The 25,084-nt window shown below is 38.7% G+C and overlaps 1 protein-coding gene across 1 annotated transcript in view; it reads right to left on the bottom strand.

The window, feature by feature from the left end:
• LIN7A (lin-7 homolog A, crumbs cell polarity complex component) overlaps positions 1 to 22,200 on the bottom strand; it is a 156,173-nt gene extending 133,973 nt beyond the window's left edge. Inside the window, exon 1 of the mRNA XM_019751288.2 lies at positions 21,788 to 22,200. Coding sequence (XP_019606847.1) covers positions 21,788 to 21,869 — 82 coding nt within the window. The 5' untranslated portion in view covers positions 21,870 to 22,200. The remainder of the gene's footprint in view (positions 1 to 21,787) is intronic.
• Positions 22,201 to 25,084: the final 2,884 nt, after the last annotated feature.

The raw sequence follows: 25,084 nt of genomic DNA, 5'->3' as shown, positions 1-25,084 counted from the left end.
AAAAATTTTAATCCCATAGACCACTAGATGTACTTAAAATTATAGTTATACCTTTACTAAATCATAACTCATTAGGATCTAATAGACTCAAAATAAACAGGCAAATGCAACAAACTTGAAATAGCCTGGTTTTGTTTCATTTAAGAGAAGATTAGATAAAATAAACTTGGTTTTGTATTATCTTTTAAATAAGAGAAACAAGACCCCAATACTTAAATCTAAGTATAAATTCACATTTTCTTAAATACAAAACAAATTACTCATACATAAACATGTTTAATTTGAAAGGCATTATTTTTCAAGTGTTATTAATATAAACCACTCCCGACATAATTTACTGTGTGGTTTTATTCTATCTTTAATTATACATACACTGGATAGCTTATCTCAGGTGCAAGTACTTCATCACATTTTATTAATGCTTTAAATGTATTTATTTTTATGTTACATTTATCAAGGGTATCTCTAACAGATAAAGAAAACATTTAATATGTCACTCTTAGGAATCCCCTTTCTTCTGCCTGCATCTCACTGTCAATGCTCATTAATGCATATAAACAATGCAAAAGAAAGAAGAAATTATTGTATTGGTTTATTAAGTACTGATTAAGGTAGCCTATGTTTTTTTTGATATTTCAATAATAAAATGCTAGTTCAAATGCCATAGAAGCTCAAAAGCAGTGAGTGAGAAAAGCACATCATTTACCTGAAAGTCATTGTTTATTTAAAGGCATTGTTCTTCTCATGTATGAGGGTAAACGATGTACCTAACATGTGACAATTACATTCAAGGAACATTTGTAAATTAACTAGATATGAAATCGATATGCCTACGCTTATCATGAATCGCAGATCTCCTTTTAAAAATCCATTCTATAGAAAAGATGTCATATACCACATTTTAAAATTGAACAAATTTTTAAAAGTCCTCAAACCAGTCTCTTGAAAAGTGCAAAAAGAATTCCTTTATATGAGTTGACTCACTATACTTGCATTTCTATTATCACACCAGCCAATAAGTTGTAAAATTCAAACAAGCATTTTAAGAATCCCAAAATGTGAAGAAGTGTTATTGCAGTCCAAGAAAACATAAGAATAAAAAACATGTGGGATTTTTTTGGTGAAGAAAGTTAAGATTTATTGTTTTCATTTGCAATTAAAATGTCAAATGAAGAATTCACATAGCAAGGAGTCAGTTGAAGAAAACACAGGTGCCTAATTCACGAGCCACAAAAAACAGTATAAAGGTGACCATCTGGGGAGAGCTGGCTGACTTAATTTTCCTATGAGCTTACCGTCTGCTCCACATTTTTCTTCCAAACTCCACATTCTGACCTTGAAAATGCATCTACGTGTTTTGTTACATGCATTTGTTACATTCTAAACATAAATGCATGGTAGACCTAATTACAGCAAGAATTACGGTATTAATACAACAAAGGACATATCGTGTTGTATTTTATTTAATCTCAGTGTGCTGATAATTTTTTAAAGGTTTTTTTTTCTGGTGGTGATGCCTTTTCAGCCTTTCAGTTGTTCTATAAATTCCTACACTTTCCATGTTACACCTGCAAGTGCTGACAAGCACAATTCTAAGAAACGAATACTTCTTTGACAATGGTGGTTCATTAGAAGGCCCAGGAGGTAGACTTCTGCGAATGTCAAATAGAGGAGGTGGGAATCTAGGATTATAATCCTGATGTGGAGACAATAGATCCTCATGAAGTGATACTTACAGGAGGGATGGCAAAACTAAAACGGAATTCCTGGCTTGTCACAAAACACTGATGGCACAAGCATCCTGAATACGTCAGGATTTCTGAAGGAAGTATCACAATTTCCTACCATGGTAAATTAATATGCTGAGCAGAACAACTTTTTTTACTTTGGTTTTCTTTTTATAACTCAGCCTGAATACTGAAATGATGCTCCTCATATTAACATAAAGTACTTATTTTCAAGTACTTGTTGCAGTATCTTCTCTAAAACTAGTCTTTTGCTCAAGCCTGTACTTTTATAAGAAAAATTATCTGTAGCTATTACTTCTTCAATAGCCCTAATTTGTGCTCTAATCATTTCAAGATTATTCTCCATCACTATATACTATAGTGTCTGTGCTTCTGAAATTTGTTACCAGCCTTTAATACTTTCTCAGTCTCACAGCTCCACTTTTTACTTGTTCTTCCCTCCTGTATCCTAAAGCTCATTAAGTGCTAAGCTGAACTCATCAACTTCTTAAACCAACATGTTTCCCCTTTGACTTTTTCCTTTTTTCCCCTATTTTCACCACCTATTAGTCAATAAGGCATAAGTATTATTATCTCTTCTTTCCTTTCCATTCCTGTAACTCCTCCTCAAATTCAGGTAAGGTCATCCAGATTACAACAATAATACAGTTCAAAATTGTCAAACTGTTCCAAAGAATAATAGGGTTGCTTGAACAAAGAATTCCATATTCCACAGGACTTGGAGATTCACAAAGTATATCGCAGGCTACAGTAAAGGAACATCTTTAAGTTTGTTAAACCCAATGTTGGGAAACCCACTACTTCCTAATTCATTTATCATGGAATCTTTTTCTAGAAGTGTCCAATAAAATCTCCCAAAGGAATGTTTGTAAAACACAGATCTTCCCCATACATTCAATTCTGCAACCAATTTTCATATTATTTAATAGATATATAGCTGAGAGTCTTGCAATTTTCTGCTCGAAATTTTCAAACACTCTCAATTACCCATCAAAGAAAGCTAAGCACCCCTATCTATCTGCAACCTACAAGTTTCATCTATCTTTCATGAGTTCATTCATCTCTGTAGTTAGCCAGATGTCAAGCTTAGGATCTGTTGTACTACAACTGCTCATCTCCATATCAAATACATGTGTTTCATCAAATAAATGTGTACCATCACTTAGTAATGAATCAACCTTCCACACACAACTGTGGTACCATAAGCATCTCTTTAGACTTAATGGTTTCCTGATGCTCTCCAAACTTAGTTGCTGAAGAAAAATATATTTACTTTCTTGTCTCCATGATTTGAAAAAAATTACTTTAGATAATTAAAGCTACCTGCACCAAATATTTTTAGCAAATTAATATGTCATATTGAACAGTTTCTCTGAAATAAAGACGGTATGTGGTGCTTAGCATAATTGAGTCAACTGGGGAATTGGTGAGTGGATGTGAAGAATGATCATGTATTATCTGTGATCACTTCACTTTTTTTTACCATTTTCAAAATAAATATTCTTATCCAATTTAAAAGAAATAGCAGCATCTATTGAAAATATTTCTAGAGCATAACACATTTTTGGTTGTGATTTTAACAAAAATGGTACTTGTTTGTTCAAGAAATATTTAATTGCACATATGCTTTGAGTCAAGCATTAGTTGGCAAAAAGCGGTCAACAAGATGAACATGGTTGTTACCATGGCATATAGTTCTTACTATTCTTACGGACACGAAAGTTTCAAGCATGTTGAGTATTATATCTTCCTCCAGCTACTATACCATTTCTATGTTCCCTTTGAAGGCAAAAGTTCTTGAAAAAGTTGTTCATACTGTCCCTAAAATATCTGTTCCTAGCCCCTTTTGAACCTACTCCAATGAAGCTGTAACTTGCGATTTTAACAAAGTGTCAGGACCACCAATGACCTCCACACTGATAGTGCAATGGTCAATTCCCAGGTGACATCTTATCTCGCCTATTAGCATTTCACACAAATTATCCTTCCTGGCATCTTAAAGGGCTCATTTGTTTGGCTTCTGATCACCACACTCTTTTGGTTTTCCTCCCTGGCTGGTGCTTCCTCATCTTCTCAACCTTTAAATGTTAGAATTACCCAGAGCTGAGTCATCCAATTTCATGTCTTTTCATCCTCCAGATGGCTTTAAATACCCTCTATATGTTGATAATTCCCCTATTTATATCTCCATCCTGGACTTTTCCCTTGAGTTCCTGACTTTTATATTCAGCTGCCAACTCAAACTTTTCATTTGGGTGTCCAATAGATATTTTAACATGTCCAAAATCTGTAATCCTCCTAGACTAACCCTTTCCCCCTGTGCTCCTCTATGATCTTTCCCATCTAAGCAAAGTGAAGCTCCGCCTGTTCAGATTCTCAAACCAGACACCTGATTCATCATTGACTGCTTTCTCTCACATTCTATATTCAATCTTTCATCAAATCCTGCTGGCTAAGTCTTCCAGTTGTATCCAAAATTTGACCACTTATCACTGCCTTTCCTGCTCCTAGCCAGATCCCAACCACGTTCATCTCTGATCAGGACTCTTTTAATTACTTTCTAATTAATCTCCCAGTCTACCTTTTACCCCTCGGTCTACATAGCAGAGAGAGCCTGCTCAAACTAAAATCCCTCCTGTGGCTCTAATATTTTAGAGTGAAAACCTAAGTCCTTAAAATAGCAAACCTCAGCCTCATATAGTCCACAGGCATAACAGCCTACCTCCTGTGCTTGGCTCAGCTTCAGGAAAACATCCACGCCATCTTCCAGGAGGCGCCAATGTGACCCTGAGCAATGACAGTTGCAACTTCTGACAGCAGACTGCACGGTGACCTTATTGTTTGGGGCCCTCCCTGCCTGGACCATCTCAGCAGCATGGGAAGGAGCTGGGTGCTAACCTTCTGTGGAGGTGGCTGGGCTGGACCCAATTTTCAGGCTGGGACGGCCGAAGTGCACCTCAAACAGATGGGCACCAATGAGGCCAGGTCCCCGGGGGGTTGGGATCCCTGAACTGGAGTGAAACCCTCTGAGGCTTGAGCCAAGGGGTTCCTGGGCTCATCAGCCCCCTGGAGGGCTAGTCCTATAGTACCCCAGAATCACCAAGACTCCCAGCTCCCGGCTCCCAGCCTTGGACTCCTGGAGCTGCCTGTGTAGCCTTACAGCACCTCATGGCCATTCCTGGGGCTGCACCTTCAAGTCCTGGGATTCCTAGGACCATCCAGCCAAAACCTGCAATCTGCCCCTTCCCCCTCTGCCCATCCCAGTAATAACTGTAATAACTAAAATGACATCACTTGTCAAAAAAAAGTTTTTCAAAAGTATCTCTTTGACTTCATCTTTTACTACCTACCATTTCCCTTATTCACTCTGTTCCAGTCACACTGGGCTCATTGCTATTCCTACAACACTTTTAGAACATTATTCACTCAGGGTGTTTACACTTGCTGTTTCCTCTGACTGGACCAGTTTTCCCCAGTTATCATCAGGGCCAACCCCTCATCTTCTTACAGCTTCTCTTTTAAACATCTAACACATGATGACGTCTCTGGTCCTCTATATAAAATCAGCTACCCCTTATTTCCTTGGCTCTCTCACACCCCCAATCCTCCTTCATGTCTCCTTACACTACTTATAATTATATGAAGCACTACGTACTTACTGGTTTATCTACTTCTTGTCTGTCCTCCACCCCCCACCGCAGCCCCACTAGAATATAAGCTTCACAAGAGTTGAGATTATGTCTGTTATGTTCATTACTGCATCTCCAGGGCCCAGAACTGGCTGGAACATAGTAGGCACTCAATGAATATTTGTTGAGTGGATGATGGAGTGAATTTACAAAAGGGCATTAGAAGATGCTACAGAAGCATAAAACAAAGGGATCTAACCTAGAGTGAGAGAACAAGAAGAGATTTCTTGAGGAATCTAAAATTTGAGTGCTAAGAAGACAAATAGGAGTTTGTCAGAAAAATGGAAGAAGAGGGAGTGAAGAGCTTCCCCACAAATAGAACAACATTGACAAGAGCCTGAGTTCATTTGCTCATTCAACAAATATTTATTAAACATGTACAATGTACCAGGCTGTGTTCTAGGACTTTGGGACATAAGGAGTAAAGGGAAAAGATCATATACAAATCAATATTTGGGATATGATCAGTTAATAAAAATGTTATAAAAACAAATTAAGCTGGGAAAGAAAATAAAGATGGAAGTAGGGAATGAAGACTATTCGGATAATGGTGGCTCACCCTTCTGAGGAGGTAAAGTTTGAGCAGAGACTGAATGCAGCTCAGGATATGTTTGTTATCTGAAGAAAAAGCATTGCAGGCAAAGGAACAGGGAATTCAGGAGGGTATGTTTATAAATGGAAGGAGCTCTAAAACACTGGCCTTAGAGAGTGGTAAGAGGAAAGCTGGAGAAGAAAACTCTAGAATCCCACTCTAGAAAACCCAGCAGTCCAGCCATATTAAGCATTGGGGACAATGGGAAGCCACTGAAGAGTTTAATGCATGGGATGGCATGATCAGATTATTAATATCTCAGAAAGATCAAAACCAAACATAAGTCTCACCCCCTGTTCCTGGATGTCTTAATACTTAACACACATGAGCTTCCTTTCAGGTTCAATAGTCATTTCTAGTCTAAGCCTACAGCAACAGATAAAGTGAAAATGATGCTATTTAAGTGATTTTGTTCCTGTACACAAACATGGCTTTACAAATAAAAGTTTTCAAATTTTTCAAAACTTTAATGTAATTTAATGTCAGTTTATTTTTTTAAATCTTCTTTTAGCATTATTTTCTCATATTTTTCAATAATATTGTTTAAAAAATCACCTATCCTTTTCTCAGTGCCATGTTCTTATAGCTTTTATTCTTTTAAAATATATTTTAATAATTATAGATATGCTAATTTTAGTCTCTTTCTGATTTCTTTTACATCAAGATATTTTCAGTTTTTCAGACATGGCTCATTTTGCTCTAGTGTGTTGTGAGATATTCAATGTTCTATCTTTTCTTGTTTCTAATGTTTAATTGTGAGCGCCCCTTTGGTAGGGACTGTTTGTCTATGAGAAACCAACGCAGCCAGATGTTTCTTAAGAGTGCTGTCTTTCATTTTACTTCCTTTAGTCTGTCCTAGCCTACGACTCATTTTATGTAAGTTTTCTTGACAAGAAAATGTCCTGCACCAACTCTGTGGCATATATTCATGCTCCAAGCTAAGTAACACAGTTTGGGGTGTGGTGATAGTGTGGCTCTCAGCCCCAGCTCCTGCACTGCCCCCAGCCATGGGCTTATTTCTAAGTCTGGGACCACTTGGCACCCTTTTTGTCTCCCTCTCTCCACTTCTACCAAGGTGTCAGCTCAATACCACTACCGTTCCGGCCTTCATTTCCTTTTTCACTTCTGGCACCTGGACACTACACTTTTTCATTTGCAATCTAAAGTTATGGATTTTTAATAGTTAAATTGTATCTAAACATCTTGATGTTTGTAAAGGAAGAGGTTCTGTGTTAGCTCAGCCTGCCATACTGCAGATTCACTCAAATTAGTCTCTAAATATGATTTTAATTTGAAATATGAGCAACAACATAAAAACAGTCTGCCTGACCAAACAGTTACTCAGATGTGCAAATAAGTACCAAAAATTAGCCAGGCTGCAAAAAATACTTTCAAAGTCTTTCTTCCCAACTGTGAACCCAATTTCTTACTCAACTAAGTTAGTGTGAATCATAGCTCACACAGGATGAGTTAAGTTTGCAAAAACAGTAATAGTAAAGGGTATAGAAACCTATCCAAGCAGAGAGGAAAGTGAGCCAGACTGGCTCACTCACCTGTGGCAGAATATGGGCAGAAGAGGCCTGAGTGCCATACGATTGGGTAAAAAGAATTCAGCTAAAACATTTAATAAATTGATGAAAGTCCAAATGTGAGCTAGCATGAACTCGCATAGAGCTAACATAGAACTTCTGGGAGTGGCAAACACTCACAGGCTTTTTTCCTCACACTTTTACTGGGAGCTCATGAGAAAGAATGGATCAGATCAAAGACTAGAGGTGAAGACCCATTATAACAAGGAGAAGGTAAAAGTAAAACGCCTCTGTCATAAGAGAGACGGAGGGGGAGGCAGGAAACAAATCTATTTCCAGGATCCTATACCAGTACTATAAGAGGTCCCCTACCACTGGGCAGGGCACTCTCCCACACAAGACCCTCCCACGATGAAGGCAGAGTTTAGTCTGATAGACCAAAGAGAGGCACGATCATTGAAAACCAGGCACAGGGAATTCCTGAGACTGAGGCTGGGCCAGGACAACAGAGGGGCCACCTTATCCCTCATCACCAGACTAGTAAGTAAGTACCAAGTAATGAGCAATAGCAGCCTACCCCAGCGGGGAGGTAGAGAGCAAAGAGAGAGAACCATCTGGGAAAACAAGTTCTCAAAGAAGACCAATTTAAGGAGGGAGCTCCTCAAATTGTTAAATATTACAGAAGGTAAACATAAAAGACATTTTCTCTTCTCAGTTTTTTTTTAATGCTGTAAAAGAACAGGTTGGTAACATTTTCTGTAAAGAGTCGGATAATAAATAGTTTAAGCTTTACAGACCAAATTGTCTCTATTGTCGCTACTCCGCCATTGCAGCATGAAAGCAGCCATAGATAATATGTAAATGAATGAGCATGACTGTATTCCAATAAAACTTTACTTATGGACACTGAAATTTGAATTTAATATAATTTTCATGTGTCATAAAATACTTCTTTTTAGTTTTTCAATGATTTAAACATGTGATAAAACCTTTCTTAGCTCATAGGCTGAATTTGATCTGGGGGCTATAGCTTATGATCTCTGGTGTAAAGTGAAATTAATAGCAATGAATTATGGATTTATAGCTTAGGTACCACAATAGCATAAATGATGGGAGGGAGCAATTGGAAGTTTGTTGTTGTATATAAATTATATTATTTAAAGAAAGACTGATAGAGATATATACTGTCAACCCTAGGGCTATCTCAACAGACTTACAGCAAGGTTAGCAAATTCCTACACCAATATAAAATCACTAAAATATTATCCGAATATAAGACAATTAGTTAGAGCTCCTTTACATTTGGAAAATGGATAATTTACTAATGGGAAATCTCATTTTGAAAAATATTCAAGAGAAACTTTTAAGAAAAAAAGAAATGTATTTTCTTTTAAAGCTCTTAAGATAATGGAGAGCAATCCAAGTGAAGAAGCTTTGAAAACTTGTTCGTACATATAAGACATAGATTTGTAAACCCCTGGGGGAGGCGGGGAACTAAGCAGGAAATCAGGCATACCTGAATGTGTATGTAAGTACGGCTGATCTCACTTACGGCTAATTTGTTCAACTACTTTGGAAAGAGGATTGCAGTGGCCAAGATCATGTAATGATTGCTATAAAATATCATAGGCTAAGTGGCTTAAAAAGTAGACATTCCTTTCTTACAGTTCTGAAATCTGGGAAGTCTAAGATTAAGGTGCCAGTAGATTCAGGTCCTGGAGAGAACCCTTGCCCTGAATTGCAGACTTCTGCCTTCTTGGAAGTATCCTCACTTGATGGAGAAAAAATTCTTTCTGGTTCCTTCTTCTCCTCCTTCTCCTTCTCTTTCCTCTTCTTCTTCCACTAATCCTGTCAGGGGCCCCACCCTCATGAACTCATCTAAACCTAATTACATCCCAAAAGCTCCCCCCTCCAAATTCTATCACATTGGGCGGTAGGGCTTCGACATATGGATTTTGGAAGGGAAGTGGGGCAGGGAGACACAAACATTCAGTCCATAACACACACCCAATCTTAACATTTCACTATTCCCAGTTATCATTAAGATGCTATTCTGGCATCCATATTTTGAAAATGTGTGACCTAAGAAGAAACAAGTGTCTGCATTGTCAGAGAATACTTCATTTATCCAGAGGCATGTATCTGTCAACCTCAACTAACTGAAATAGGTCTGAGAAGCTGAAGTGACGCAGAATTTTCCTTTGAGCCATCAAAGTAAATATCTCAGCATTCCTTCAGTAATATGCATTGTTTTACTGCCTTATTTATTTTATCACCCACTATTCCTTTACAAAAACCCTATTTTCTAGAGAACATATGCTGTACCAAAGAAGGAAAGGAAATGAATCCTATATTTTTACATTAAGAATGCTTTACAATTAATAACTTTAGGCTTAAAGGAGTAAGTTTTAGTTATCTGCAAGTTTTACTTAAGTGGAAAATCTCTTGTACCTTTATTGATAGACAAATATGGCATTACTTGGTCCACTGAAATCTGTATTAAAATCTTGAGGTATGTAGTTTAATGATGATGAGTAAGCAGAGAATGTTTACGCCCTTCAGGACATTTAGAGTTAATCTTGAAGGAAAATTTCTCTTCATGACTGAAATTCAGGTTCTGTTATATTCCCCAATCCCTCTTAATTATCCTACTTTGAGGTAAGACTGTAAGAGAAGGGGATTTGGGGCTCTGTTATCACTTTTTCACTCCTTTATGTGAGCCTGTCAAAAGTCCAGGTCTATGAAGGAGTTTTGTCTGTGTATTACAGATCACTGAAAGGTAATCTGAATATCACAGGCATTATCTTCTGGGTCACAGGCACAGCATGGGAAGAAGAAACAGAATATTGCTAGTATGTTCTTATAATCTATCTGTGGGTATTTTGCTCTTTAGTACAAGGAAATGAATAAACCCCATGAATAATAAGCACAACCATTTATTAAACCCGTGCTAGTTTCCAATGATTGTACTAGACTTTTAAAATGCATTGCTTAAATTAATCTTTACCAATGTTAGTATACATTCCTTTTATACGCATTGGACAAAGTTCTTTCCCTTTTGTCCAGGGCAATATACTTTCCTTGTGTGCCTCCTACCTGTCTGCCTGTTTCTTGAAGCCTTTGCAAGCACTTCTGTGTCTGTTGCCCGTTACAAAGTTCAAGTTCTTCAAGGCTTGTTACAGACCCATGCACTTGCTCTCCAGAGTGTAGCATAATGATTAAGCCCAAGTCCTCAGGAATCAACCAACCTGAGCTCCAATTGCTTTATTTAGCCTCTTTAAGCCTCAGTTCCCACATCTTCAAAATACAAACAGCATCTACCTCCAAGGTTTGTTGTGAGGGCTAATTGAAAGGAAACATGAAAAGCATTAAGCACAATGCCTGGCATATTGTAAATGCTCAGTACGCGCGAGCTGTTGCTAAAATACTCAAACTATGTTGTCATCAATTTTTTGTTCAATGTCTACCTTCCCTAGACTGCAAGCTCTAATCCTAGCCCTTGATTTGGGACTTGGCACATAATAGCCTCTCATTCACTTTTCCTTGAATGGCTAACTGAAGGGGGAATCAAAGGAATGTGTCACCATGCAAAGTGGATGTCATTATTCCATACTAAGAATGAAAGAAAATGTGGAGAGAGTAAGCAGCAGTCTAAGCTTCCATAGATAGTAAGGGCAGACCTGCAACTCAAATCCATGTCTAGCTGAATCTGAAGCTTGTGTGCTTTCCATTTATTGAACTGGGAAAAGCATATGCCTTAGGGAAAAGAGGTGGGGAATAATCACTCATTACTGAGCACTTAACAACGGACGAGGCAGTGTTCTAAGCACTTGCACATGTTTTCTCGGTTAATTTTTACGGCAACCTGAAGAGGTAGAGAACATTATTGTGTTCAGTTTTACAGATGAAAACGGAAGTACAGAGAAGATAGTAACAGGCCAAGGTTAAATAATTAGGAAAAAGCAGGGATAAGGCAGGATTTGAACCCAGACATCTGGATCTAGAGCTCACATCCCTGACTGGCACATCTGCCTATTTCAGTGTCATGTGATGCTTTGCAATTAAATAGCACTAAAAAGGAGTCCAAAAGTCACTCTTTGTATTTCCCTGTCAACTATTTAGTACATTTTTGATACCTGGGTATAAATAGAATAAAATAAAAACACTGAATATCTACATAAATTCTAATCCCTTCCTGAACAATTATTGAATCTTAAAGTCTATCTGTAACAACTTTTTCAATTTGTCAATTTTCCCCGTACCTTTCTCAGTAATCCAGTAATAGGATGTGCACTTATTCCAGGAAGGCACCCAATTCTAATTTTGAACAGAATAAATGTAGGGAATCTTTTCTTGAATAAAAATATGTCATCTTGTATCTTCCACTCACTTACCTAGTTTTAACCCTGAAATGATGCAATATTTGGAGACAAACCACTAATTTATTCAGCACACGTTTGAGAACTTATATTTCAGACACTGCGATAGACAATGGGTATGCAAAGATAAATATAAATATTTATGGTGTTAGAGTAACAGCAATGTAAAAAAATCAATCTTGTGTGGTAAGTGCTCTTAGAGTTATGAAAAACAATATTATTGAAGCATAAGGAAAGAAAACATTTTGGGAAAGAGTGGGTTGGAAAGTTAGGGGTGTATACAAGAAACTTTTTGTTTTGACCTCCAGGCATCTCCAGATACTTCCTGCTTCTAGAGAATACTAAAATAAACAGGTCCCTGCCTCTTAGTTTAGTCTGAAGACAGCCAGCATTATCTGTCCTGCCGTCTGGCAGTAGGGTAGGAGTATATGACTTTAGGATTCAAGGAAGAAATATGAGTGGTTACTAAGCCAGGTCTGTTTTTACTTTAAACATAGTAACTTATTTAAAGCCAACATTCTATGAGGTCCGTCTTGTTTTTATCATTTACCATTTTACAAATAAGAAAATTGAGATCCAATATAGTGTAGGAATGTTGGAAGTTGCAGAGCTAGTAAATGGGAAAGCTGGGATTCAAATCCAGGCAGGCTGACTTTAGAGTGCATGGTTTCCTTTCGAAGCCACGCCTGTTCCAGCCCAGGACTGAAGCATGATGGTTTCACCAAGGTCAGGGCCGTGAAGTTTAAGGTGGTTGACTAAGGGGCAGTGTTTGCTGAGCAATACCAACAAGGGCAGTGAATAGCCAGGGCTGTATCCCTTTTCCCCGTGAATGAATGAATGAAGACCACATTCATTTCCACTAAATTGTATCTTTTACGGTAACATTCTGTTAAAAAAAAAAAAAAAAAAAAGGCCAAAATGGAGCCACTTTTGCTAAGCCATATCCCCAAATCAAAACTTAACTAACCTAATTACAATTTAAGCCTCTCCAATCATTTTAAACCAATCATTCTGGAATTTCCTGATCAACACTATTGAGGTTATACACCTGATTAAACCCCCTGCCTTCCCCTAAGGGAAGCTGTCCTCCCCTAAAATACTTAGTCAAACCTCTTTCTGACTGTAAAAACTCCATTTTGTACAATTCATAAGCATGCTTTTCTAGTTGCTAAATGGGATGCTGCCAGATTCATGAATCACATGATAAAGCCAATTAGATCTTCAAGTTTACCCAGTTGAATGTTCTTCCTTAACACTGCCTTTCAAGTTTGGTATAATTTTAGAATACTGAAATGGTTGACCAAATCATTGGCTATTACTCTTAGTTAAATGTCAGCTGTAAAAATCTTGTATTTCCCTCATCCAAAATATTGATAATAATGTTGAATAGAACAGAGAACCAAACTCACTTGGGTAATGTTTCAACCACTAGAAATCCAAGAATGCAATCATCCACTTACCTCCACATTTTCCATAAAGCTTCAACACAGTTGTGCCATCATGAGTATAGTGTGGCTATGGCACATGCCTAAAATTTGACAATGCCTGTTCTTAGTGATCCCATGTAGGTTCTGTGGGATTCCCATTTTCTTTTCTAAATGCTGTCGATGTAAGAAACATCTAAACTTATAGAGAATTTTTGTAAAAGTTTAAATTGAGCCAAACTGGCAACATATAATGGGGAACAAGATTCAAATGCTCTGGAGAAAAACAGTTTTGCAGTTTATTTTATGAATTTGAAATTATGAAGGGAACATAAGGACGATTACATGAAGGTGGGAGAAGGCAAGGCAGAGACTGGATTACAAAATAGTAACAAGATTATGTACTTTTTTGAGGGTGGTTATGGCTCATTTCAAAAGTGTATTAACCTAGATGAATAGAAACAAGGGACAGAGCTTGCTTAAGGCAAAGATAAACCTTTTACTAAAAGATCATAGGTCTTGGGTGTGACTTCCCACCAGGACCTGCACAATTAAGAATTTATGATTAGATCCCCCTGTGAGGTTACTTTCCTTAGAACCACTTTTTTCACCTACAGTGCTAATATTCCACTCTTGTATTAATATGCTTAAGATATTTCTGCCAGGAGGCAACAAGTAGACTAAGCTATAGTTTCTTTTCTTAAAACATATTTCTCATCTCTTTGGAAGTCAGAATATTTGTCCATCAGCAATTACTGCTTTTCTCCAATATTCCTCAAAATCCCTTCAGCCATTTCCCCCAATTCTCTTGTAACCTTTAAATAGACTCAGCTATGATTTGATTTATTTTTCCCATCGAACTTGGGCGTTTAAATTTTATTGCCATTCTGTGATTCCCATTATTCTATCCTTTTGTGGCTAAAGATAGTTCTTTGATAGAAAATAAAAACATATTTTATACTAAAATATCATAATTACCATCACACTGGGTAAGTAAACAAAAACAGCAGAACCAGTTGGACTTGAAATAGCTACTATGTTTCTAGGGGGGGAATGACCACCGATTTAAATTTGAAGTCCTAGTTTTCTGTCCAAGACAATTAACTATCTGAGTAGAACTTCAAAATAGTTTTTAACTCAACACAATTTTTTTCACGTAGTCTTTGACCATATTTATTTTTATTAGGCAAGTCTTCAAATTCAACTAGCACATTACTTAGTAAAACTCAGTCATAAAGCATTGATATAATTAATTTAACTTTTTAAGGTTATGTTCATATTTGCCAGCACAGAGTAATTTCAAATTAAATCCACTTTAACTTGTTTATCAGGACATAGCTCTATCATTCATTCATTTGTGGTTCAAAAATAAATAAGATGAGATAGTGTGGCTTGTGTGTGTGTGTGTGTGTGTGTGTGTGTGTGTGTGTGTGTGTGAAATTCTGCTGGAGCACACCTCCCCCATTTTTTACCTTTTCGGTTGTATTCTGGCATAAACTTGCCTGGTTCAACTAACAAGTTAAGACAGCAGGTGGATGCTAGCAATGCAAGTAGGGCTGTAAATACCAACGCCAGCACCTCTCATCCTTTCTTGGCCCTGGAAAGCATTCCATTTTTAGGCATCTGCTACACACACATAGAGAGGCAAAGCGACAACCTAAGTTAGGTATTGCTTTCGCATTATTACAGGTTGGAAGGTTTTTGTTTTCTTGTGTTTGCATTAAAAATGAATCCCAGGATACTTGGTCCAGCTAAATCAATTCATTCATTCATTCAACCAATGAACATATGCTGAATGCGCCAACTATGTGCCAGACAATGTGTTGCGATCTACATAAATCCAGAATGGTCTCTGACCTGATGAAGACTGTGTCCTAATAGAAAAATGTCAAGGCTTTAAGGAAAGAACTCCCTCCAAGAGGTACTGGCTTTGCACCTATAACACCACCCCTAATATCCAGTATACATCTTCCCATTTGATACTACTCTCAAAATGTTCCATTTTCCCTACTAAATAGCAAAGCCTTAGTTGTGATCCCTGAAAAAGCACTCCAAAAGCAAAAGAATTTCATAAATTACCAGAGAACAGAGAACACCAAATCATCCCAGGGCATGGATAGCTGACACACCAAATGGGAAGGTAGTCACCAGATTTATTTTTATTTTTCTGGAAACTCTACAATATTTTCTCAATTCCTTTTCAATTTCAAAACTGTGTATAAGACTCTCATTAAATTTAAAATACCCTCTTCTAATAATCAAAACTCTGGAAATTTGGGTCCTTCTCTTTGCAACTTTTCATTTATCAAAGAAAAGAAAAGAGTAGTTGTGACACAATTCTGGCTCCTGGAAAATGTTCTATAACTACATAGGGCAAAAGGAAGCACTCAAATATTGATTTGCAAAAAATATATATTTTTTTAATGTTTAATCACGCATACAGAAAACATGAGTAGGCAAGCAAGCACTTAATGTTTATAGAGCAAAACAAATCTGGTTGCTCATGTGAGAAGGCTTTAGGATGAGAGCCATAAAATATAGTCAGCCCCTCTCGCTTTCCTGCCTCATCATAACCACCAGGGTATGTACCTTTAAAACAACATAAGAACTAGCTTAATTTTTACTTTCCATCTTCCTTAATCTCCCCTTGTGTTGAGAGAGAGAGACAGAGAGAGACAGAGAGAGAGAGACAGAGAGAGAGACAGAGAGAGAGAGACAGAGAGAGACAGAGACAGAGACAGAGAAAGAAAGAGAAAGAGAGGGAGAAAGAGAGGGAGAGAGAAGGTTGAAGCCCTTTTGGACTGTGAGCGAAAGCAATTTTCAGGCAAATACAGATTTTATAAAACTGGTGAATACAGCTGATTAGAAAAGCTATAGGCTGCCCAAGGCTTGAATTGGAAGATACATAAAGTCATAAGCTCTGCATGCTTTGAAAAATGAAAAGGGAAAAGAGGAAAATTTTAATGTATCACAAATTCTATGAAAAGTGTGGCACCATGGGATTTTCATTTGCATTCAATTTTTGCTCTCATGTTTTTCTGTGTGTGTTTTTTTCCCATAAGGTTGAAATCCACAAAATAGAAGCTCTTGGTGTTGTATTAGAATTTTTAAAGGGTAAAGATTTATATTTTAAGAGGGAAAACACATCAAGATTTGTTTAATCAACAATTTAAATTATGACTTATTTTAAAAGCCAAGAAATCAAGATTTCCATTTAAATTTTTGCAAATTATCCAAGTTGAATTTAACTCACAGAAAAGGTAGATGACTGTGACACCAACATATAAGCACCTAAATTCAGACTGTGATAGGCTATTGATTGCATCATAAGCAAAGTCTCAAATATTTAAAAAAAAAATTTTCATTAGTCCTAGAAATTATTTTAATTATCCATTTTTTTCTCCAAGAGTTAGTTTTATATTATTTCTTTATAAGCCATTATTTTAAAAAAGCCATTGTGCTTAAAATTGGGAGAAGGGAATGTTAGCAAAAGTGAAATTTTAAAGAATTCTGTTGTATTACCTTTTTCTGACCTTGACATAGAAAGTGAAGGAGAGTTGGAGCTATGGAACTTAGGGAAGTGCCTAAATCCATTAAGTGTTTTACATAGTGAAGTGTTCCCGTGTTCTTTGTTATGAAGGTGCTAAGTATCATGGATTGTAACCTGTTTTGTTCCCTTGAGTTTAACTGAAGGTCATTTCTAGTTTTAGAGACTAAATAAAATCTGGGCAACCTAACCTCTGGTGTAGTGAAGAACTGCTGTGAACATTTTAAATTCTGGAAGAGAAGATTCCACACTAATCTCCTTATCTGCATCTTCTCTTTGCCACAAGGGTAACTTTCAAGCGCCACTTTCTACGTCTGTCTAATATAAAATATTAGACTGAAAGTGAATTTATCTCATGACCACTTGGATTCAACATGTAAATTTATGCATAGTGATATGTAAATTACAGTGCTCACTGTATCTTTGAAAATCTAAATATAAAATATGATGTTTTAGCGTAGCAAAAAGAAGCAAAAGGCTGATCTATGGATTTTCTTGGTATACTTATAACCCAATTTCCACCCCAGGGTACATACTTAGAGTGTTATTATTTCTTGGTAATTTTTCTTTGCAATCATTATAGATGTATTAATGGATGGCAGCCAGTTGTACATTTGGAATTGCTTTTATACGTATTCTTCCCTCTATCCAGAATACTTTTTTCCTAAGGATCTTATTATTATATTAGGACCGTTTATTTTGCTTTCTCAGTGAGTCTTCCTTGACCAATACTATCTAAATAGGTCATTCCCTATTATTCTCCATTCCCATGTCATGTTTATGGTCTTGAGAGCACTTCATACTTTCAACTAATCTAAAATCCTAATTATAAATTACATTATCTGGCCCCTGGCTACCAATTTCACACATCCCATTTTGCACCACTCTCCTCTGTGTCCATGTCTTCATGACGATTTCCTGGATGTTCCCAGGATGTACGTGTGAGGTTCTTCTCTTGAGCACATTCCCCCGATATCTGTGAAGTTTGCTTCCTCACGTTTTCAGACCACTTCTCCAATGTCACCAACTCATAGGGCCTTCGTTGACTATCATATTTCAAACAGCAATTCCTGTCACTCTCCTTGACCCAGTCTTCTTTTTCTCACTAGCATTTATAGTTGTATATGTATGTGCTCAGTGTATGACTCTTTCATTAGCATGTAAACTCCATTAGACTTTATCAATTTTGTTCATTGCTACTGCCACATTCCTTAAAAGTCTTTGCCATAAGGCTGTCACTCAGTACTTATTTGTTGAATTAATTAATTAACTCCTTACTTATCTGTTTCCCACACCAGACTCTTAAGGATCATAAAGCAGAAACATTGCTTCTGGAATTCTATAGCATCTTTTATATAATAGGTGATAAATGAATATAGATTGAATGAATGAGTGTGTGTGTGTGTGTGTGTGTGTGTGTGTGTATGTGTGTGTATGTGTATTTAATCTCTCCCTCCCAGTAGACTCTAATTAGCTCACCAATATATACTAATCCCAGAGTAGGGGCTCACATACAGTTGGCATACAATAAGTAAATAAAGAATCCCCAGGACTGGGACCAGAATGAATAGGAACTACTCTGGTCATAGCCACTCAGAGGCCTCTGAGGTCTTAATGGCAGACGGAAAAGGTTAATCTGAGATCTTAATGGCAGATGGAAAAGACTTTAGGATATGCACAGAGCAGTGCAAACCTTAAGCCACCCTGATCATCTTTTCTGGGCCCAGCTTGTTTCTGGGAAAGGCTCGCTTCACTTCCCAGACAAGACCCAAGACAAGAAGCTAGCCCAGACTTCTGAGTTTCTTCCTTTCAGATCATGTCTTTTGAATTCTGGGAGTAGTAAACCTTAATTTCAATCCTAGCTTTAATTTGTTTGCTTAAAACCTTTGCCCTGAAGATTCCAGATAAATCAATTTATGGTGCCAAAGGGCATCAAACAAGAAAAATTAGATTGTAGCTTAAAATTTCCCACTACCTAGAATAGTAACCTTGAAATCATTTCTTAGCCTAGTCTAGCTTTTTTCACGTTATTCATTTGAAAAATGAAGATGCTAAAAAAGATCCAGCAGCTCTCAAATTATGGATTATGTATTCAGGTTTGCAGAGATGTCCTTGCGAGGCTTCGTCAAGCATCTTCTTTCTTTCCTCTCCTTTGCCCATTTGCTACAAGCCCCCTTGGTTAATAATCACAGCCTTGGTGAGCTATGGTTACTGATGGGAATTGTCAAGTGTATAGGAAAAATGAAAGGGAAAGAACTACTCGCCTATGTTCTCCCTGCCATCCTTCCCAGGGCCAAAATGTTGTGAATCTATGAACTGCACCTCAGTTCACTACTAAATCCTTACATTTTAACAGTGCTTAAGTTACTGCAGTCCTTAGTTCACTTACACTAACTTACATTAATTTGTGATTTTCTACTGTGATCAGCAACTATGTCAAGCCCTGAGAATACAAAGATGAGTTTAGAAATGGTCTCTGCCCTCCAGGAGCTCTATTTAATCAGGAGACAGATGCAACAGAGTGTGAGAAATGTTTTGATGGGGCCAAAGCAGCAAATGACTTCAGAGCACAGCAAAGGGCATCAAAACAACCCAAGAGAAAGGGGTGATCCAGAAAATCTTCCAGTAGGAGACCAGAAACTGAGTCCTAATTGTAATTAATCAAATGAAAGCTACACAGCATCAGAATCATGTAAGCCAAACTCCTTATGTAGCACAGAGGAAAACTGATGCCCAAGGAAACTAACTAACCTACTCATCCAAACTGAGTATCAGAGTTACAACTAGGACCCAGATAAGTATTATAGGGCTGCCTTTTTAAAGAAACTTTCCTTTCCTTTTATTTTATTTTAATTTAATTTAATATTTTTGGTAGGAAATTGCTGCCAATCACTCATCATCTGTAAATTACAGACTGCAGTGAGCTGCTGGTGAATTTATTCAGATACATCCACAGTCTCACCCAGCGTTGCCTCTTGAGCTACTTGCTGCCTGAAACTAATCACACTGGGAAGGATAGGTAGTCTGGCTGCGAACAAGAACAAACTTTAAGAATGGATCTTGGTCAGATTGTACTTCCTCTCCACAACTGAGCGAGGCATCTAAGGGCTAAGGTAAAACCAAAACGGGAAGTATTTTCAGTAGTAGGTAGTAGTATAGAAAATTGCTCAGGTATGCAATTTTCTTGGAGTTTTTTTTTTTCTTTTCTTTTTTTCTTTTCTCCTTACTTGAGATATTTAAAGACTGATTTAGTAATGGGACAATGTAAGAGCCCATTACATTAAAACAGAAATACTTAGGAAATCCATAATTTCTAATAGCTTGCCATCTGTTTGGCTCCCAGCAGCAATGGATTTATCCTGTTTAGTGCAGATGATGATATCGGGGTGAAATCATGGATTATACAATGGATTCCTGAGCTCTTTAACTACTGTTATTAATTTACTAGTTTGCAAATCAACATTTCCCAACCTAAAATCATTTTTTTTTCAACTCTTACGCCAACTAAGGTTGCTATGGGCACCACATAACATCTGTTCTGGCGCCAACAGATTGCGTTAAAGTCACCCACAATCTCTCCAAATCAAAAACCTCATCAAGTTCACTGGCTTTTTCACTGTACTCGCCGCAGGATGCTCTTTTGCCTTGCCTCACTGTCCAGTTTAATCCACTAGAAAGACTATGTTTAGAGGCACATCGAACTAAATCGTTTTCGTCTGAACACACCATTTCTAAATGGCCGCCCAGGGTCTTAAATTCGGCCGCTGCGGAGGGGGACAAGCAGGTGTCCTCCGCTGCAGGGTCTTGGGACTAGAGCGCCTTCACAACTGGACGTCGGAAGCAGATAGGAAACCAAACACACAGGGACAGGTATAACCTTTCATGGGTGCAGCAGAGAAACCCCGATCGAAGCAGAGGACTCCATCCTCAGGGTTGGGGAGGTCCTGGGGAGGAAGCAAACTCGCTTTCCCCATTCAAGTCAGCAGGACGCACAGGGTCACAGGTCAGAAGTTGAATTTCAACCCAGCCTGCGCTGCATCCCAGCGCCTTCCACGGCCCGGGCACCGCGGTGGCACCGGATAGAAGAGAACGAGGATGGCTGGGGCAGGGGGAACGGAGTTGCCACTGCCGGAAAGCTGGCGGCGGCGGGGGCAGATGCGACTCCCGCAGCCTTCGGAGCGCGAAGCCGGGAAGAACCAGGCTCCGTTGCCGCGATGCTGCGCCCTCGGCCGGGGCACGGCTGCCTGCGCCCTGCGTTGCCCTTTTGGCGGAGGGCAGCTCTCTACTGCCGCAGCCCAGCCGCCGGGCGCCCCAACACCAGCCGCCCCTGGTTGCGCTTCGTCCGCCCCAGGGTGACAGCCTAGGCACCCGCAGCCGGACAGACCATCGCCCCCCGGCGCACCGACAAACTTCCTTCTTCCTGAACCCCGGGCCGCGCTGGCTGGCTGGCAGTTTCCCTGCCAGGCTTTCCAGGTCTCGGGTTTGTAGGCGCCCCCGCCCGGCACGGCGAGCTTCCTCCCTGCCCCTCTGCAACCCCGAGCCCCGGGAGCCTAGCGGTCCCCGCGCATCCGCTCCAACAAAGCCAGCGGCCCAGAGGCGACCCGGCGAGGGGCTGGGAGTGGCTGTGGGGGCGCCAGAGTCCGGCGAAGGCACCGGTGGGCCGGGCGAGTGCAGCTTGAAGGGGCAGCGGGGACGTGGCGGGCAGAGAAAGGGGAAGAAAGTATCCTGCTCTCGGCGCGAACGCCTAGCCTTCTCCGCTCGTCCTCGCTCGCTGTGCTCCCCCTGCCCGAGCGCGTCCGCCTGTCCCGGTGGCAGTTGGCAGGGACTGAGGAGGCGGCAGAGGGGACTCAGTGGCCTGACCGGCGAGCCGCTCCCTTACCTCTGTCCAGAGTAAGCGGCTGGACCACTGTCAATGTCGCCATGTCTGCCGTGAGAGCCGAAGTGACGCTCGGCTTCAGCATCAGCAACCGCTTGTAGTGAGAAAAAGAGGAGGAGATTGGGGGCGGGGGTGGAGAGGGAAGACGGAAAGGAGGGGGAGGAGGGGGGAAGGAGGGAAGGTGGTGGTGCTGGTGGAGGATAAGAAAGCTTGGATGGGTTGGCAGCCAGATGGAGACGCAACTGTTCCGCGGCAGGCCAGACCTTCAGATGCCGCGTGAGGCTGAGCAGGTACCGGAGAGCGACTGCATCGCGGTCTGGAAAGAAAGGCTCTGCGCTAGAACTTTGCTATTCCACCCCAAGGAGCACTAGATGGGTGTAGCTGGTGTGCTGCTTTCTTTCAACTTTCCACTCAAATAAAATGGTCAGAGTATACGTGCGCCTGGGGGAAGGGAAAGGATTGAAACGTGGTATGGGGGAGGGAAGTAGAAAGATGAATGTGTTTCAGATTAAGAAAAATTGTCAACCCTGTAATCCCGTCGTCACCTGGAGAGAAAATGCTTCTAGTTCAGAAATGTTGGGATTTAATTATAGTTGCTGTTAATTTCGGTTAAAGTTTTTGTTTTTTTTTCTTTTGGAATGTTGACTTATAACAGTATACAAGATAACTGACTTAAGGCTAGGTTCATTAAGTGGTGTCCATTAAGTACCTGAGTATATTGCCTAGAAAATAACTTACCTTAAAAGCAAACTTCTTAAATATGTTTTTAAATTAAAAAAAAAACACAAAGAGAAGTTCAGTCATTACGCTTGTAAAACATGTACCTACATAGCACTTTTTCAGGTTGATCTATAGCCGGAGGTTATTCATTTGCCGCTTATTAATTAACATGTGTGTCAGGAACTGAGCTAGGAGTGTTACATGCCATGTGCCATGGCCTGACTTAGGTATTCAACACAGTTCCTGTTTTCCTGTAGCTTATGATCTAGTGGGACATGATGCTATTCAAAGGGTGACTTTAGAGACAGTTGATCAGGATTCAGTTACTAGAACCTTCAAATACTGGCTACAACCTCATCATCCCAACCGACTGCTTTTACTATCTTGCCATTGTTGAGACTCTCATTTCCTGATAAAGAACTTAAGAAGTGGTATAGTGTTTGATATCTTGCTCCCCAGCCTTTGTTATCAGTTTGGTTAATACAAACGTTTATAAAAATTTTTAAAAAAGAAATTAAGAAGTAAATAGAAATCTTATATAAACAGAATGCAAATGACTGTGGGTTTAGGATCATAAATGACAGAGCTACCTCTATCCTCTTCCCTCTGACAGAACAGAATTGTTTTGGCTAGCAATATATGGTTTTATAGCAAAATATTGACATATAATGTATGTCATTGTCTTCTGATCACAATACGGATGATTTCTTAAGATCTTTTCCATCCATGTTCTACATTTTTCAAAAAGAAAACAAGATTTCACCAAAGATTTGAGAAAATCAAAGATGATTGGCCATACACCTCACAGACCTGAAAAGATATCCCTAAAAGAGTAGTTCAATATGCCTGTATTTTCATTTAGTGTTTTAGAAACAACCTGGTCTTGAAATTCAAGTCTTACTTATGTGCTCTTCAGAAATCACATAATTTCTCATTAATCCCCAGTTTCCTCATCTACCGAATAAGGGAATAACCTCCACTATCACTGAGATTCAGTAAAGTGAGCGACCTAACTCTACCCTGCAATCTCACTGAGTTTTTTGAGGGTCAGATGAGATTATGCATGTGACTGTGCTTTGGAAACAGTAAACTATATATAAATTTATTCATATGACAAACATATATCCCACCTGAAGGGTGTGGCAAGCACCCTACTAGGTGCTGGCCTTGCAAAGGTTAACAAGACCTGGCCCTCTTCTCAGACCTCAGACAGTGGGCTCAGTTCTGGCTGGGAGACCAATAATGAACAAGCTAAGAGAATTCCATGCAGTAAGTGCTCTAAGCACCACAGAAAGGAAGTGTTGTGGGTGAGAGGATAAAGCAACAATTCTGCTTGATTATCGTTATTCATATCCCTTAAATCAAACAACAGAAAGAAGTTGAATTGTGCACAATAAAAGCAGATTATGTTCCGAGGTTTTGCACAAAATATCAAACCTCATTCAGTAATTGAGGATGAAAAGAACATACAAATCCCTTGCCCACTAACGTAGTTCTTTTAAGAACTTACTTTATTATGAATATGTATTTGAGTGGCGTGATTCATAAGTCTAAAAGCCATAATTGTACCTATTTCAACACAAATCCCAGATTGTGATAGCCACAAAGGTAAGCTTTTCGTCTTTTTGTTTCCAGATGTATCCCCACCACCAAACATTTAATAGCATGTTTCTGGACATATGCCTTGAGCTCCCTAATTGAAAATTTATTCTATCATTCTTCTCTGTTGACTCTAGAGTTTTTGTAAAGATTGAAAGAGAAAGTAAGTGGAAGTGCAAATCACCATATACTCATCAGTTATTATTTCTAGTAGGGGCAAGTTCAATGCCTTTAGTTTATGCCTACAGAGCTATAGAAAATGAATAATAAACAATTCATCATTTGTTAGAATTCACTTTTTATGAATTATGAATAACTACTGTCTCTACAATAACATATGTGGATTTCTATTTGAGACATGCAGTGACATAAGAAAATTTCCTTACTCTCTTCTTTTACTTTAGTAGATGTGACAGACCATTCTTAGGTCTCTTGAATAATTGCGTGGACCACTCCTGTACCAACCAGTGTTTCATCAAGGTCAATATACTTGATATACACATGTGTATGTTGCTGTGTTGATTGTGTATTAATCAGGGAAATGTTATAACACCTGTGATTATACTTTTAGGAATTTGACTACACAATCACTACAATTTTTCATTAAACTATGTGTCATAATTTAGTTCATCGGCACCTATATTTTTAATGGAATTCATTAATTCAGTAAATACCAACCACTTTCTATATGCCAGGCTCAGTGCTAAGTTGTTTTCCCTTTCCTTTCTTTTCAGCCCAGAAAAAGTCGGTATTGTTATCCCATTTTATAGATAAGTAAACTGAGAATCAGAGAGGTTAAATAATTTGCTTAAGAACAGCAACACCTCTATTCAAAAGCCCCTGTGCTGTTCACTAAAAGACACACTTCATTTTGTACTATTGAAGATTTAGTGATTTCAGCTTTTTGTTTCAGAGTTCCAGGTATATATCTATATATCTATGTCTATATTTATCTATCACCTATCCATAGATATCCTTTTT

This window comes from Rhinolophus sinicus, linkage group LG02 (genome assembly GCF_036562045.2).
Source record: "Rhinolophus sinicus isolate RSC01 linkage group LG02, ASM3656204v1, whole genome shotgun sequence".
In the NCBI taxonomy this organism is placed as follows: Eukaryota; Metazoa; Chordata; class Mammalia; order Chiroptera; family Rhinolophidae; genus Rhinolophus; species Rhinolophus sinicus.
This window is presented reverse-complemented; position numbering and strand designations above follow the sequence as displayed.